General features: G+C 42.6%; 1 protein-coding gene across 2 annotated transcripts in view; it reads left to right on the top strand.

Annotated features, from left to right (window-relative positions):
* Positions 1-16846, top strand: part of MERTK (MER proto-oncogene, tyrosine kinase) — an 81469-nt gene that overhangs the window by 35932 nt on the left and 28691 nt on the right. The window contains exons 7-10 of one of the 2 annotated variants that reach the window (XM_054984654.1): positions 698-881; positions 4039-4190; positions 12268-12421; positions 15242-15371. In XM_054984654.1, coding sequence (XP_054840629.1) covers positions 698-881; positions 4039-4190; positions 12268-12421; positions 15242-15371 — 620 coding nt within the window. Of the gene's footprint in view, positions 1-697; positions 882-4038; positions 4191-12267; positions 12422-15214; positions 15372-16846 lie in introns of both variants that reach the window. The other variant, XM_054984645.1, reaches the window with a different exon arrangement.

The raw sequence follows: 16846 nt of genomic DNA, 5'->3' as shown, positions 1-16846 counted from the left end.
AAGCATTAACAAAAAAGTGTGGAGTCATTGAGTTCTGAGGCTATGGGGGGAAGGAAGCTGATTTAGAACTCTGTTGCTGCATTTGGCTTCTGGGCTGGAAGTTCCTGATTTCTGCTGTCATATTCATCCATTGTGGTAGGAATAAAGATCTCTGTCTTTGTAACAGAAGTCTAAACGAAGATAACTTCAGAATTGCCTGTTTAGTGGTTCTCTGTCATTGCTGCTATGAATGCATTCATACTAGCAACAGAGCATCTAAACAGTGCCCACTTCCCTCTGCCAGACAGTATTTTCCTTGCATTTCACCCTGCTGCACCGCAGGAGGACTTAAAAAAACTTTTTAAAGAATCAGTAATTGGGATATCATCTGGATGCTCCAAAAAACCCCATCCAGTTGGATATCAGACTTAGGTAAAACCTTCATGTGGTGTGGAAGCAACACAGGCACATCTCTAGTTGGCAGTGATGATCCCCTGGAGGCTCAGTTGAAGTGGCAGTGCACTGAACATGTGCAGAAAGAATTGTCTTTGCCAGTCATCCTTATTACTTTCTGTGATTTGGGGGGAAAGGCAAGGCTCCTGCCCATCGTACCTTACAAATTAAGTACAGCTATTTACAGATACGTTGACTACATTTTTGGTAGTGTTGGGGCTCCTTGTTTAATAATCTTTGCTTATCAACTTTATTTTCATTTTAGGTGAAGGATGTTGTTTCACTGGGCAATGCTTTTGTTATGACTTTTAATACTTCCACACCACCTCATCAGTACAGCATTCAGAATCTGTGGCCTGTGAAGAATTATAGCATCCGTATTTCTTGTATGAATGAAGTAGGCTGGTCTGGTTTCAGCCCTTGGATTACAGCCAGTACAACAGAGGGAGGTAAGAAAAATAGTAGAATTAAAGTAATTTTAATATATTATATTACTTTTTTGTATCCTGTCTTTCCTCCAAAGAACCCAGGAAAGCTTAAAAAAAATGTTTCTCTCCATTTTTCTCCTTAGAACAACCCTGAAAGGTAGGTTAGGATGAAATAATACATCTAGCCCAAGATCTTCTAGGGCACTTCATGGCTAAGTAGAGTTTTGAATCTACATTTCTCCTGCCCATGTCTGTCTGCTATGTCACACTGTCTCTCTAGTAGTATGGCTATGACTCTCTCTGTTCTTGTCATGGGCACATACTGGATCATACTAGTAGATACTGTCATGGCCCAGCCTGGGCTCCTCAGGAGGAGAGGGGCTTCGTGTAGCCAGCCAGGACTCCTCAGGAGAAGAGGAGCTCCATGCAGCCAGCCCTGACTCAGCAGAGGCTGGTAATCAGGAGCCACAGCTGCTGGCTAATCAGAGCCTACAGCCAGCAGCTGAAGCAGAGCCATCAGTACTCTCCAGCCCCAGCACCACAGGGGAAGTGCAGCCAGGGACTTCCACAGGGGAAGCTCAGTCAGGGACTGCCAGCACCACAGGGGAAGCCCAGCCAGAGGCTTCCACCCCCCCAGGTTCACCCACACCCAGAGAACGCCGTAGACAGCGCCAGAGACTGGAGCTGCAGGAGAGACGGCGCAGTGCTCGTCTCCTGAGCCAATGCCAGCTGCTGGAGAGTGATGATGAGTAGCTTCAGGATGGAGCCCCAGCAGCTGGCTGAAAACCATGCCTGGCTATAAAAGCCAGTCAGGAGCAACAGCCAGGCGTGGAAGCAACGTCTCTACTGCCTGCAACCACTCCGTGCACCTTGCCTACTGTTGGACCTGACACTACCGGTAACTGACCTTGGACTGTGCCTGACCTTGCTCTTGGACTCTGGACTCAACTCTGGCATTAGCTTGTGCTCTGACCACTGCTTTGACTTGGCTTTTGGCTCCTGAAACTCCCTCTGGACTTGGTATCAAGGTTTGGACCTGCACCACCCTGCTTGGGCTGGCCCAGCCCGTGACAGATGCATTGCCATTGTGATGAATGATATATCTCCTCTCCTGAACCCAGTCTTGTTCCTTTGTGAACTTTTAGCAGATAAGTGTTGGGGAAATTCTTAAATGTCTCAGTGTACAAATTTGAGGTTCCCCTCTTTCTTAATTTATATTTATTTATATTTATATTTCAATTTATATATTGCCCATCCCCAGGGGCTCTGGGCGGTGAACAGTTAAAATCGATAAAAACAAGAACTAAAATCAATATACAAACAATAAAACAAATTAACAAAGTGCAGTGGTGGGGAGAACCCTCCCCCACCCCAAAGGTGGGAGGCCAACATGGCACCGCCCCCTTCAACCACCGAACGCCTGGTGGAACAGTTCTGTCTTACAGGCCCAGCGGAATGATAATATGTCCCGCTGGGCCCGGGTTTCCATTGACAGAGCATTCCACCAGGCTGGGGCCAGGACTGAAAAGGCCCGGCCCTGGTTGAAGAAAGGCGGGCTTCCTTAGGGCCAGGGACCACAAGTAAATATTTATTTGCTGATCGAAGCGATCTCTGGGGAACGTACAGGGAGAGGCAGTCCCGAAGATATGCTGGTCCCAACCCACTCAGGGCTTTAAAGGTAAGAACCAACACTTTGAACCTGATTCGGAATTCAACCGGAAGCCAGTGCAGCTGGCACAGGACAGGTGTGATGTGTGACTGGTAAGGTATACCAGTCAGGACCCGTGCCGCCGCATTCTGGACCAGTTGTAGTTTCCGGATCAGGCCCAGGGGTAGCCCAGCGTAGAGTGAGTTACAGTAATCTAGCCTGGAGGTGACCGTTGCATGGATCACTGTAGCCAGGTCCTGGGGCGTCAGGTAGGGGGCAAGTTGCCTGATCTGACGAAGATGGAAAAATGCAGACTTGGCAACCGCCGTGACCTGGGCCTCCATCGATAGGGAGGCATCCAGGAGCACACCCAGACTCTTTACCACTGGCAAAGTTGCCAGTGGTGTCCCATCCAGGGCAGGGAGCTGGATCCCAATATCTGGCAGCCCCCGTCCCAGCTGCACTGTTAATCTGAATAATTAACCAAGACTTCTCAGAAGTAACGTTTATTTTCCAGTAAACATGATACACATAGCAGACAGCAGAGTGCATACCAGAGTTTGGTAGCATCCACTTTTATACTTTCAAAAGGAGGGGATACAGGTAAACAAGTTTGTTTACAGAACAAGAAATTAGTAGATGAATAAACAATCAAGTGATGTTCAAACATGATGCATTGACAGGTTACGTTCATATCTGCTTTGGGTCAAATGCCAACTGTTAAGGCTCCAGTGGTATCTAAACATGTCTGGCAAAGGATATCCCCAAGGCTGAGGGAGAGGGGCAGGAAAGAAAAACATCCAAGCCTTTATTCACTCAAGGCTTATTATGCTTGCCATGTTTTAACTTGGCCATCATCTTGTATCAACCAAGTAAAGGAAGAACAAAATGAAATGATAAGCACAGTGTGTGTGTGTGAGTGTATGTTACTCAGAGACACTTTAGTTAATCCAGAGCGTAGCAGAAGTGGGTGATATTAAGAGTAGGTGTACCCCAAAATTCCCTGACAACAAGAATTATCTGCTGTATACCTGAAGCATAGGTAGGTAAGCTTCAATGGAAATGATTAGCAAGTCTACTCTTTCCTGTTGCTGACTATCTTGTAAACTGCTTTCATTTATTTGTTTTTTTTTAAGTCCATACTACATATTTTTTTCTTCTATGGTGTTCTAGCATACATCTTCCTCTGTTTAAAAGGGGTGCTAAATGCAACTAGGTTTGGCAACAGGCCTAGAGAAAAATGTCCTGTCTCTTTAGAAGAAGCTTAATGTGGCATGCCTTTGATGGCATGGAAGTAATGAACATTACCTGGTATATAACATCTGATTAAACATTTATTAAAGGGACAGGGCTTCCCTTCTCTTTGTTCAGGTAATTGGCCTCCTGGGGGTGATGAGGATTAGGACAGAGGAAGCAGGGGATAAACCCTTTTTGGATTTACTGCATCTTCTTTTTATTTTGTTTTTATTGTGTTATATTGTTTACTGAAAGAAAAAAGATTGATCAGCCTTTTCTATTTCTGTTTTTAAGCGCCATCTGCTTCACCCATCAATGTTACTCTCTCCGTTAATGAGTCTACCTCTTTGGTGGTAGTCTCATGGGAAAGACCCCCTGCTTCACAGATGAATGGTGAACTTCAGGGCTACAGAATATCCCATGTGTGGCAGAATTCTGATGTGTCTGTAAGTATGGTGAAACAACCCTAAAGGGAAAAATGATTATTCAAAGGAAAAGGCCAGCTGCTTCTGTGGTCATTTTTCTTTCTTTAAAATGTTAGCATTTTAAGTTTGCAGTTTGCAATAGAAACATCTTCAGTATTAGATTTAGGTGGGTAGCCATGTTGGTGTGCAGTAAAACAGCAGGATTTGAATCAAGTGGCACATGAGAGACTAACAAGATTTTCAGAGTGTAAGCTTTTGAGATTCAAAGTCCCCTTCTTTAGACAGGAGTCTAGAAATCTTGTTGGTCTCTAAGGTGCCACTAGACTCAAATCCTGATCTTCAATACTGAGTGTATCACAAGGAGCATAAAGCAAGGATCCTGCTAGTGAGAGCTGCCCCAGTTAGATAAATAGCAGGTGTTTTAAATGCAAAAAGAGGATACACAGGTGTGGGATGCAGAACTTTCCTTCTGTCCACAGCTTAGCTGCAGAACTGGACATTGCAGAACTGGAAAAAGTACAAATGAGAGCAACCAGGATGATCAGTGGATTGTGTGTGTGTTATGTGCCGTCAAGTCACCTTCGGCCTATGGCGAGCCTATGAATGAAAGACCTCCAAAACATCCTATCATTAACAGACTTGCTCAGATCAGAGGGTTACAGTACCTTTTCTGTGAGGAGATGCTGGAGAGGAGATGCTAGAGAATTAGATAGCTTTTAAAGGAGGGGTCCGTCAATGGCTACTAGCCATGGTGACTGAAAATAGCCTCCATATTCTGAGGCAGCAATCCTCTGAATAGCAGTGCTGGGAGGCAGCAGCAGCAGGGGAGGGGCTCAACCAGTAATGCCTTGTTTGCCCTCCAGGGCAACTGGTTCACCACTATGTGAAAAAGAATGCTGGACTAGGTGGACAGCTGGTCTGCTTCAGCAGCCTTCTCTTATGTCCCCTCTCCCCAAACACTTATCTCCTAGCTGAGGTCACCTGAGAGACATTGCAGGTGAGGAAGGGTTCTGAGCTGCACACTTCCTGAGCATTTAAAATGGGCCTCACCACCAGTTTGTCTGATTGGGACAATTTCGGAGCTGCTACAGTTGTATTTAGCTTGACTGCAAATCTTGGGGTTTGTACTTGTTTAAAATGAGTAGCAATGGGGAGAAACCATCCACAAGGATTTATTTTCTATCTTGGAAAGCTTTGGAAGGGCAGTATGGATGTAACAGCTACAGTTTGTAGCATGGTGTCACTAAAGCAAATTTCTGTCTCCTCTTGTACTTTGGTCACGGTTAACAAATGTATTCTGCACCAAGCTTAACCATGTTTTTTAAAACCAGTGTTAAATCCCTCTTTGAAATTCAGGGGAGGAGAACCAGGTTAAAGGGATGCATATCAAACATGTCATTGAACCATTGTTAAGGCAAAAAGGGGGCAAGAAGAGAGTAATTTTCTCTAATGGGTGCAGAAGATATCACTCTGGGGAGGGAGGGAGTGTGTATCCCTCTAACCGGCTCCTGATCACTTAACCATGGTGAAGGGATTGGTGCTGTTCAGTCTGCACCAGCCTAATACCACATTATTCTGTAGTCTCACCCTTACACATTGAAGGGGAATTAGACCTCGAATACCAGGTTTAAGGGAACCTTTGCCAAGGCTTTGTGAAAAATTCTGTTTGCTTTTTGTGACTGTGCTGTTCAGAGCCAGTTGAACTGGTAAGCTGGGTTTCTGGTTGAAAGCAAGATTCACTTATCTCTTCCAGACTTTGAGTCAGCAGTTGTTTGAGAAGAGTCCTGTTGTGTGCAATGCCTTCTGCATCATAAAATGTGGAGTTAGCTAATAGTTTTGAAACAAACAGTCTAGCGGAGCAAACAGAGAAGCTGGCACTTGTAATGGGATCATGTTTCTTAAGACAAACCCTGCTTCCTCACTTGTGTGAGTTGCTGTGATTTTCCCCCTATTGATTTTACTTATTTAGACTGATCTTCTTCAATCCATAATGTGAAGCATTATATAAAAGTGTACATTTAATGTTTTACATTTCCTACAGGGGAAGAAAAAGTGATTCATATGTTCTTCGTTGTGTTAACACACTGCGTTTTCTGTTCCCTTTTTACTTAAATGTTTTTGGGCTTTAGGAAATCTCATGGCCCAAACATTCTGAAGTCACTAATGCAATGTTAAGATCTTGTGACTAGGAGAGAAATGCTGCCTCATCAACTTAATACTGCAGATGAGAGGCAAAGGGTCTACACTTCCCTTCCCTCTTCCTTGGAAAAAAGTTTTTTTTAAATGATGTGTCTGGCTTCCTTTGATGCCAAAACTTCTTCATCACTGCAATTCATATTTTATGTGTGTCGGTGACAATTCAAATGTAATAAAGTGTACTTCATTGTTTAGTTAATATTCCCCAGTATGATGGAAAAGCAACTGTCAACCTGAAAGTTCTTCACAAAGTCTTTAGAACATGGCTTCTGTCAATAAGAGGGATTTATTGTGCAGCAGAAATCTAAAAAGAAAGACTTCAATAAGTGTATGAGGTGCAGATGTAGTGCCTAACCAGGCTCCTGAGATTAGGAGCAAGATGTAGGATAATGTGCTCTCTCCTCTTGGGACCCTCATCTTTGAAAAAGGGATTCCGGAAACGGGATTCTTCACTGGTTTTCCCGTCAGATGGATATTGTTTTCTACATGATTCGTGACCTATAGTGCTTCCCTGGCCATTTATATTGATGTATTGAATTGGATTGGATTGAATCCTCCTGCTTATGGACTTATGATTGGAAACTATACGGCTGTGGACGATTAACTAGTCGTTATACTAGCACTTAGCACTTTATGGGTCTTGCAACGAAGACTGTATAAATACAACATTGAATAATGAATAGGTATTGAATATTGTATGAACTGCACAAATATTGGCAATTTATATTTACTGTATTGATTATATGAATATTTACAATTGAAGTGGTTGTCGTTAGGTGGTCTTGAATTCTTTTGCTTGCTAACCTTTGTCAGGACTCTCCTGCTTCTGTTATAGTGGGAAGCATGGCAACCCTGTTATCAAAAGCACCCCCAAATTATGAACCTGTTCTGTCAAGGGGAGTGCAACCCCATCCAGAATGCATGATCCCTTGAGTCCCTGCTCAGACCTTCCGCTTACCAGTAGTACTTCCATCTTGTCAGGATTAAACTTCAGTTGATTATCCCGCATCATCCACTCCAAAACGGCCTCCAGTATCAGTACAAGATTTCTACAGCCTCCCTGATACCATTCAGAAGTGTGAGATAGTGCTGAGTGTCATTTGCATATTAGAAACAGCCCATCCCAAATCTGTATTTTTGTGTAGATGATGAAAAGCATAGGGGACAGGATGGAGCTTTGTGGGACCTCACAGTGCAAAGGCCAAGGGACTGAGCAGCAGCCCCCCAGTACCACCTTCTAAAACTTGCCTTCCAGGTAGCATTAGAACCACTGCAAAACAGTGCCTCCCAGTCTCATGCCAGAAAGGCTGTCTAGAAGGATATTATGATTGATAGTACTGGAAGCTCCTGAGAGTTTCAGGAGAATTAACGGGGTTGCACTTCTTCTGTCCATCTCTTGGTGCAGGTCATCCACCCGGGCAACCAAGGCTGTCTCAGTGCCATAACCGTGCCTGAATGCAGATTGGAAAGGATCCAAATGACCTTTCAGTCTTGGGCTCAGACGGTTCAATAGCCATCAACAAATATTTAAAGTTAGAGCTTTTTTGTTGCCCACTCACCCAATTCCTCCTGTAGCTCTTCACAGTCCACTTTGTTTTTAATCATTTTGAGTAATTTGGTATCATCCACACAGACTTGGCCACTACACTTCTCAGCCCCAGTTCCAAATCATTTAAGAATAAATTAAATAGCATTGGCCCCAATTCCAATCTCTCAAGTCCTGATCATGTGAATTAAAAGCTACATGGGTCATGAGGCTGTAGGGGGAGGGGGAAAGAGGTGAAATCGTTCCCTTCTTCCCCTTCTGTCAACTGGTGGAAGAGGCTGAAAGAGCATTTTGTCTTCTTCCACCTCCCCAGTGCAGCCTCCTAACCCATATGGCTGTTAGTCCACGTGGGTCCCAGAACACCAGAAAAGAAACTTTCCTGGGGTCAGAAAGGACTGTTGGTGAGAGAAGGGGAAGAGCCATAGTCATCAGCACCTTTTACTGATGGTTGGCTGGATATAACCCAGTCTCCACAACCTAACTTACTTCACAGGGTTGTTGAGGATAAAATGAAAAAGGGGGAGAATAATGTACATCACCCAAGATCTTTGAAGGAAGTGCGGTATAAAATGCAGTTGATAACTAACAGAGAATCTGCACTAGCCCTTTGCAGTTTCAGGGCAGCAGTCTTGTAATTAACCTGTGCTGTTGACCGAAGTACATCTCTACAGTTCAAGTTTCTGTCCACTGCTTAATTTTGAATGTCTCCTTGCACCTTCTGAGAGGAATGCAGTCAAACTATTAGACTTTTGGGGAATGGGGGATTGCAAAATGTTTTGTACCTTTTTAATATATATATATTCATCCTCTACCCCATGAGGTAGGTCTTTATGGGACCCGTTTACAGACAGGAGACTGAGACTAATTAATAGTTATGTCACAAAACTGATCTGTTAGGGAATAGGCAAGGAAGGACTCCCTTTAAAATAATGCACAGAGAGAAGACTGGGTAAGTTCATAGCTATAAAACTGCTGCCTTTTGTATGGTAAGTTATTGTGTGGGTGCCTTGGTGAAAGAAGCAGGATTCGTACAGCCCCTGCTCTACTTCCTCCTCCCCCCCCCCCCAATGCTGCTTCTTTCCGTTCAGTATGGAAGGATCTAGTCTTCCCAGCTACAGGCTACAGTCTCTGTAAGAAGACAAACTTCTTTCAATATCAACAATGAAACTACTGCTGTTAAAAAACAGCAGATTGCTTTATACTTTTCTGATCTGTTGTCCAGGGAAGGCCCCCTAGAGAATTTTGACTTTAACAGTTTCAGCTCCCTCTCAAAGTTAATAACAAAACAGCCACTAAAATATTTAGTCCTGGCCAGAACTGCCTGAGGGAAGTACAGCTCTACACTGTCACAGAATATTGTTAATAGTGTTTTATATTCTGGTTTAAGCAATATGAATATGTATTCATATTTATGCAAATATATTTAGATATAATTAAAAATAAACTATTAATCAAGGGAAGAGCCCCATGGTGCAGAGTGGAAGGCGGCAGTACTGCAGCCCAAGCTCTGCTTACATCCTGAGTTCGATCCTGGCAGAAGCCGGGTTCAGGTAGCCGGCTCAAGGTTGACTTAGCCTTCCATCCTTCCGAGGTCGGTAAAATGAGTACCCAGTTTCCTGGGGGTAAAATGTAGATGACTGGGGAAGTCAATGGCAAACCACCCCGCAAAAAGTCTGCCAAGAAAACATCATGATGCAATGTCATGGGTCAGTAATGGTGCTTGCACAGGGGACTACCTTTACCTTTTATATTAAAGAAGGGATAGTACATATTTAAAGGATCCTGCCCAATCCTATGTGCCTCGAGACACTTTGTCCGTTTTAACGAATAGTCAGTGCTTCCTTTGTCACTTTTTTGCCATCCCTTTGTCCTTCTTGACATGTTGGCTCTTTTAAAAAAACTAACTTGGCAGCCTAACGCTTTTATAATTGTGCATAGTGGTTAGTTCCTGTTTACCTTGAATTTTTACAGTGGTTTAGTCTGATGATATTGTAACACATTATAACTTTATTATGAACATTACATGCCAACCTGCCAGCTGCATTGTGTGTCATTGAACAGTTGTGTGTGTGTGCTTTTGGTAGTGGTTTTGTAGGAAGCACTGCCTATTGCTCATTCAGCTGTTCAGCTGACTCAATAGAAGTGCAGGAAATAACAGCAAATTTACGGGAAAGGGAATCTCTTGTTTTCTCAAAGCATGAAGGGAAAGCTATGAGATGGAACACAGATATATTTCCTCAGGACACCATGTATTAGTTAAGCTTGTTAAACAATCTGCGTTGCTACTTGATATTTATGAAACAATACATTTCCAGATGGTCATCACTGGAGAATGGCATATAGACTGAAAAGAGCATAATGTGCATGTCCATTGGGCTCCTAGTAATCAAAAGAGTACTGATGATAAAAGCACAGCTGGTTGTCCATATAAATATTTCCACTGATGGCAAACTGTAAAAAAAAAGAAAAAGAAAACTTCTGATTTTCAGTTCATTAGTAGATACTCAAGAAAATCTTAATGGTGCTTATTACTGTGACTATGACAAATGTTTGTGTAGAATAACTTTTTTAGCTTGAGACAGGAGGATTTTGGAGTGCCCAAAATCTTCCCCTGCCAAATGTTTATCTTTTCACATCTATTCTCTGCTCCTTGCAGCAGCTGCTTCAGCACCATATTTTAAAGCATCATCTTCTTATCCCAGTCAATCAGGGATCACTACATTACAAAACCAACTCAGAGTGAAGGCAAAGTCTTTGCCCTTGTTCTGATTGGGCCAGAACAATGCCTTGTATCTGATCAGATTTGTCTATGTACCAACATCTCAAAAAAAAGTCAGAGTGGGTGGCAATACTTCTTATCCTCATTCTGAATGTGCATACACTTTTGCTGCTATTTGTGGCCCACCTTGTGCCAGACTTTCAGAAAGATGGGGTTGATTTTTGCAAGGGCAGAAAGTGTTTGCAAAAAATATCCCCCCTGTTTCAACTCATCCCTACTTAATATTTACAATATTTAACATGTGTTGTAGTGTTCAGATATTTGTGGATAAATGCGCATGTTTAAGAATTTAAAAATTATTCAGCACCTCCTAGCACTGAATCATTCAATAAGGATATAGTCTAGCAGCAAACTTTGCCTCAGCTCAATGTAAAAGGAAATCATGATTCAATTAAACTAACTATTGTTAGTGCTAATGTTTGAACATGAGCCATTTCACTAACTATAGCTTGGAAGAGTCCCTTAAATTCGTGGTTCAAGTTTGAACCACAAGTCGTTCTTAACTATGATTTTTCAAAATGTCGAACGCGGACATCCTGACTGTCTTCAGTCCCCATTTCATGAAACAATTATTGTCTGGATTCTAATCTTCTTAACTCCTAGGTAACATTTCACGTATTACAAAGCAGTAAACCAGGGTATGCCTCCAAGTGTACATGGATTTGCACACATGCACTTTTCAGAGTTACACATCTATATCCATTTTTAAAATCTCAGACATACACTAAAATTGTAGGATACACTCCAACAAACATTACGCACTTCTGCAGTCAGTTGATTTCAACAGGAGCATTAGCTCTATCTTTAAATGTCTCTCATTGATATCCACGGAATATGTGCACTTAACTTTGGCTCAATCATGCCTGTAATGTGAAGAGACCTTTAGGAAGCTCAGATAGAATTAAGGAGTACCTCCATCCCAGCTAATGAAAGAAAATTTGCAAATTAAGTAAGGATACTTAACAAAACCATACAGAAAAGTATAATTGCAAAACAAAGTTCAGAGAAGTATTTCTTTAAGGAAAAATATTTGTTGTGATTCCTGTGGTTTTCTAAAGTCATAAAGTGGAAAACAACACTGATCATAGAAAAATTAATGGATTTTGCAAACTATTCTCCTCCACTGTTTTCCCATGGAACTCAGATTATTGTTGTTAATTTTATTTTGGTTTTGCCAGTAGGAGGACAGATTTGTGATGACTAGGTCTGATGGTCAACAACTGGCAGCTTGCACAACTGGGTAAAATTTATACTGAGTTGTGGCTTCAACATTGAGAGGGTTTATAAAAAAAATGCTTGTCAGCTACTTCATTGTTCCCATCCGGTTGCTGAAGAACTATCTTTTATAAAGCACATTATCACTCTCTATAAATAGATTGTTGTTCTCTTGTGCATGTTATTAATGAATGCTAGTTACTGTTGGCAAACAAGCATAAAATGTACTCTGAAAATCTGTTAAATGGAGATGAATCTTGGGTTTTTAAGTGAATTATTTAATAGATCTAATGGAAAAGTAGATGTTTTCCTACTAATGCGCCATAGTTAGTTAGGCTTTTATTTCTTTATTTTTCTTTCAGAGGAATCTCTCTTTCCATGCCAGCAAAGATGCCAGTGGCATCCATATTCCTATCATGGCCACGAATGCCACCTGCATTGTGCGAGTAGCAGCCATCACAAAAGGAGGAGTTGGGCCATTTAGTGATGCAGTAGAAGTTTTTATTCCGGGGAATGGTGAGTCAGAATAATGTCAAGATGTGGGTTAAGGTTGGGAGCTGAACGAATGCAATCATATAAAGTTCCTCATAATGGGTCAGCACTTCGTGTTATCTGCCTTGAGATTCAATGAGGAAGATAAACTATAAACGAAGTAAATAAATAAAGGAATAGGTCCAACTAGCCTGATATTGTTTATCTCAAACTCTTCAGGGTCTCAGGTAGGACAGGAATATTTCCTGTCTCCTTGAGACAGAACCTGGTACCTTCTGCACACAAAGCATATTGTTCTGTCAATTAGCTATATGGCCCTCCCAAAATCAAAGGTACATCTTTTACCCCTAACAGGGAGAGCCCACCAGACTCTTGAACTTACAGCTGCACAGCTCCACCAGTGATGGGCCACAGCTTAGCAAGAATATCCATGTTGCATATAAAAATCCTAGGTTCAAAGCCTGCTAATCTAGTTTGAGGATATCAAGACACCTGTGATCTTGAAACGATGATCAACAAATTGTTTTCCAGAAGATGCACTTCGCAATGGAGAGGGAAGATGGTCAAGCCAGGTTTCCAAACTGTAATATAGACGGCTAGCAATCCCTGTTGCTAATATACTACACGTACTCCTTTTGCTCTGAATTGGCAATTGGAAAGGGGCTCAGCATGCCAGATATGGCTCTGGTTGCTGATCATACCCTAGGAGAGTAGACAATGAGAGGAGACAGTATTTGTTATTTATTAAAATATTTATACCCCACCTTTTATCTTGGTTCAAGGTGGCTTGAGTTGAGATTGTTTGGCTTGGTAAGACGGCACTCCTTATGTACTTTGGGTATTGCATCCCTAAAGAATTTCTGAAGGATACCAACTCAATCTTTTCTCCAAGAAGAGAGATTTCACACAAGTTAAATCACTTTCAAACAGGCATCTTCACACCTAGAATTTCCTATCTTAGTTTAGGCAGTGTCCTCAACATGGTTACAATTGGATGGATTTCTTCTGTTTTGTAAGTCTCACAAATTGGCTATGTCTGGTGTTCTGCTCTGTCTGTCTCCTGTTTGTGTGTAGCAAATTTCCATAATTAGTTTCGGAATTGCTGCAGTTTGGCCTTGCTGCAAGCTTTTTGTTCCTTTCATTTGAATGCATGGATTATTTTTCCTGCAGGTAAATCATGTACACATGCAATTGTGCATATTGAAATGACATCATTATTTTCTGAAGCATGTATTTGCATGCATTAACTGCATTTAGATTCCTGCCTTCCTTTTTGATATACATCTAAATACATTTGTATGAGGATCCTAGACACACTGCTGCTTATTCAAATTGACATTCTCATCCATATTCTTGTGCATCAAGCCATCAAAAATACAATTTTTATGCATAAAATCAGTGTATGAGGATGTATGCTTGCCTAGAAGTAAGCCCATTGAGAATTAATTCTGAGTCTAGGTTCAGGCTATATGGTTTCATTTTTCCTCCATCAATGCATACTAGTACTGGCACACTGCTGCACACTGCATGCAGCATACATTTTAATTCAAAAGTAATACAAGCGCACATTTTATACACACCTGAAATGTTTTTTTTTTCTCTTGAGTTCTGCAAGGAGTACTTCTAGTTAAAATATGGTCATTGGTCAGTAATAATGAGGTGAAATTGACATAGCTCCTTGTAAATTTTCTCTCATCTTTATCTTTGTCATTTTCTGTATACACTTTCTTGGTAAATTTCAAAGATGGCAAAGAACTTTTTTGCAGAGCCACATACTCATATTACAATTACATTATCCTTCACAAATACCTGAAATCCAAGTCAGAATTAAATGCTTAAGCACTACTCCACAGCCAAGACAAAATACATCAAAGCTGTTAAGTCTGAGGGGGAAATTTTGTAAAGAAGGGATTGCGAAACCATCTCAGATTGTGCATCTCAAATTGGTTATGCTGTGAATGAAATTACTCTCTCCTGCCAAACTGGCTTAATGATTTGTGGATTGTGGTTAGCCAGTTTCCTCTAAATAAGATCAGTTTGTCGTATGTTACACTGTGTTTCATGGACAAAGATGGATTAATCATTATGCTTAACAAGCTGAATATCCTCCTTTTATCCTCAGTTAAACCAGGACTTCCTGCCTCAGTTTAAATCTTGCCTCTTGTACAAATGCCTTTCAATCTCAATGAAGCTCATAGCATAGGGCCAATTCCTTCATCTTTTGCAGAGACAGAGTTCATAAATTCCTTGAGCTAATTGATCCCTTCAAATAACAGCTTGTGGTAATAGCATTGTTTGTATGAACAGTGTAACTTCTGATAAGAATCCTAACAGAAGTTGGAGGGGCTCCTTCGTTGCTGATCTCTGCATTCCTAACATGCTCTTTTAATGGAAACAGTCTCAGCTCCTTGGCAGCATCGTCCACCCTAAGGAGACTTCTTTCAATTTAATTGGTTTTTCCATTGCAGGAAGGTTCCTTAGGCTGGAAGAAGGCTTCAGAGTTGCTTAGTGGAGTGGTGGGCTACAGGCCATTGAGTCTTTGCCGTGTGTTACACAGCTCATGTAGGAGGACAATATTCATAAACAGGCATTTGGGCGGTTAAGTGGATGATAGATTGGATGACTTGTTTCACAAGAGTGGCTGGGACTGTTCCAGGAATTACTGTATTGCAGTCTGGTCATATCTTGGACTAAGAGCAGTGTAAATTTAATAAAAACATGCATGCAGAAATCGTTGATGTGAGGCAGACTTATCTCCTAAAGAACTGTATGAAGATGAACGGCTCCTTTTCTCTGTAATGTATATTATTGTCCTAGGTTTGATATCCACTGCACCCTCATCAGTTCCAGCATCTGGAAATTCAGAATCATTTATCATTGTCCTGGGATTTATATGTGGAATTGTTGCTGTTGGGTTAATTCTGTATCTCTCCGTGATTATCAGGAAAAAATTGAAGGAAGAAACCAAGTTTGGGTAAGTTGCATAAGGAAAGACAAAATACAGATAAGTACTTGTTTCTAGAGACCCATCCCTACAAGGCATTTACAATGCAATCCTAAACACAGTTAAGCCCTCCTAAGCCCATGACTTCTGTGGACTTTGAATGGTATAATTTGGCTTATTTATATTTATTTATATTTCAATTTATATACCGCCCATCCTCAGGGGCTCTGGGTGGTGAACAAGTTAAAATCAATAAAAACAAGAAAACAACAATACTAAAATCAACATACAAAACAATAATGAAATAAATGAACCAAGTGCAATGGTGGGGAGAACTCCCACCTTCGGGGGACATGGCACCGCCCCCTTCAACCACCGAACGCCTGGTGGAACAGCTCTGTCTTACAGGCCCGGCGGAACGATAATATGTCCCGCTGGGCCCGGGTCTCCATTGACAGAGCATTCCACCAGGCTGGGGCCAGGACTGAAAAGGCCCTGGCCGTGGTTGAAGCGAGGCGGGCTTCCTTATGGCTGGGGACCACCAGTAAACATTTATCCGCTGATTGAAGTGGTCTCCGGGGAACATACAGGGAGAGGCAGTTCTGAAGATATGTCAGTCCCAACCCGCTCAGGGCTTTAAAGGTAAGAACCAACACCTTGAACCTGATTCGGAATTCAACCAGAAGCCAGTGCAGCTGGCGCAGGACAGGTGTGATATGTGACTGATAGGATATACCAGTCAGGACCCACGCCGCCGCATTCTGGACCAGTTGTAGTTTCCGGATCAGGCCCAGGGGTAGCCCAGCGTAGAGTGAGTTACAGTAATCTAGCCTGGAGGTGACCGTTGCATGGGTCACTGTAGCTAGGTCCTGGGGCATCAGGTAGGGGGCAAGTTGCCTGATCTGACGAAGATGGAAAAATGCAGACTTGGCAACTGCCGTGACCTGGGCCTCCATCGACAGGGAGGCATCCAGGAGCACGCCCAGACTCTTCACCACTGGCAAAATTGCTAGTGGTGTCCCATCCAGGGCAGGGAGCTGGATCCCAACATCTGGCAGCCCCTGTCCCAGCTACAGGACCTCCGTCTTCACTGGGTTCAGTTTCAGCCTGCTCTGTTTCAACCATGCCGTCACAGCCTCCAGAGTTCTGGCCAGATTGTCTGGGGCCGTGTCTGGCCGGCCGTCCATCAACAGAAAAAGCTGGGTGTCATCCGCGTATTGATGACAGCCCAGCCCAAACCTCCACACCAACTGCGTGAGGGGGCGCATGTAGATGTTAAATAACATCGGAGAGAGTATCGCCCCTTGCTGAACCCCGCACACCAAAGGGTGATGGGGCGATAGATCTCCCCTGAGCACCACCCTCTGTCCCCAACCCTGGAAAAAGGAGACCAGCCACTGTAAGGCTGTCCCCCTAATCCCCACGTCGGCGAGGCAGCTGGCCAACAAATCATAGTCGACTGTGTCAAACGCTGCTGTGAGATCAAGTAACACAAGCCGCGCTGA

This window comes from Eublepharis macularius, chromosome 1 (genome assembly GCF_028583425.1).
Source record: "Eublepharis macularius isolate TG4126 chromosome 1, MPM_Emac_v1.0, whole genome shotgun sequence".
NCBI lineage: Eukaryota > Metazoa > Chordata > Lepidosauria > Squamata > Eublepharidae > Eublepharis > Eublepharis macularius.
This window is presented reverse-complemented; position numbering and strand designations above follow the sequence as displayed.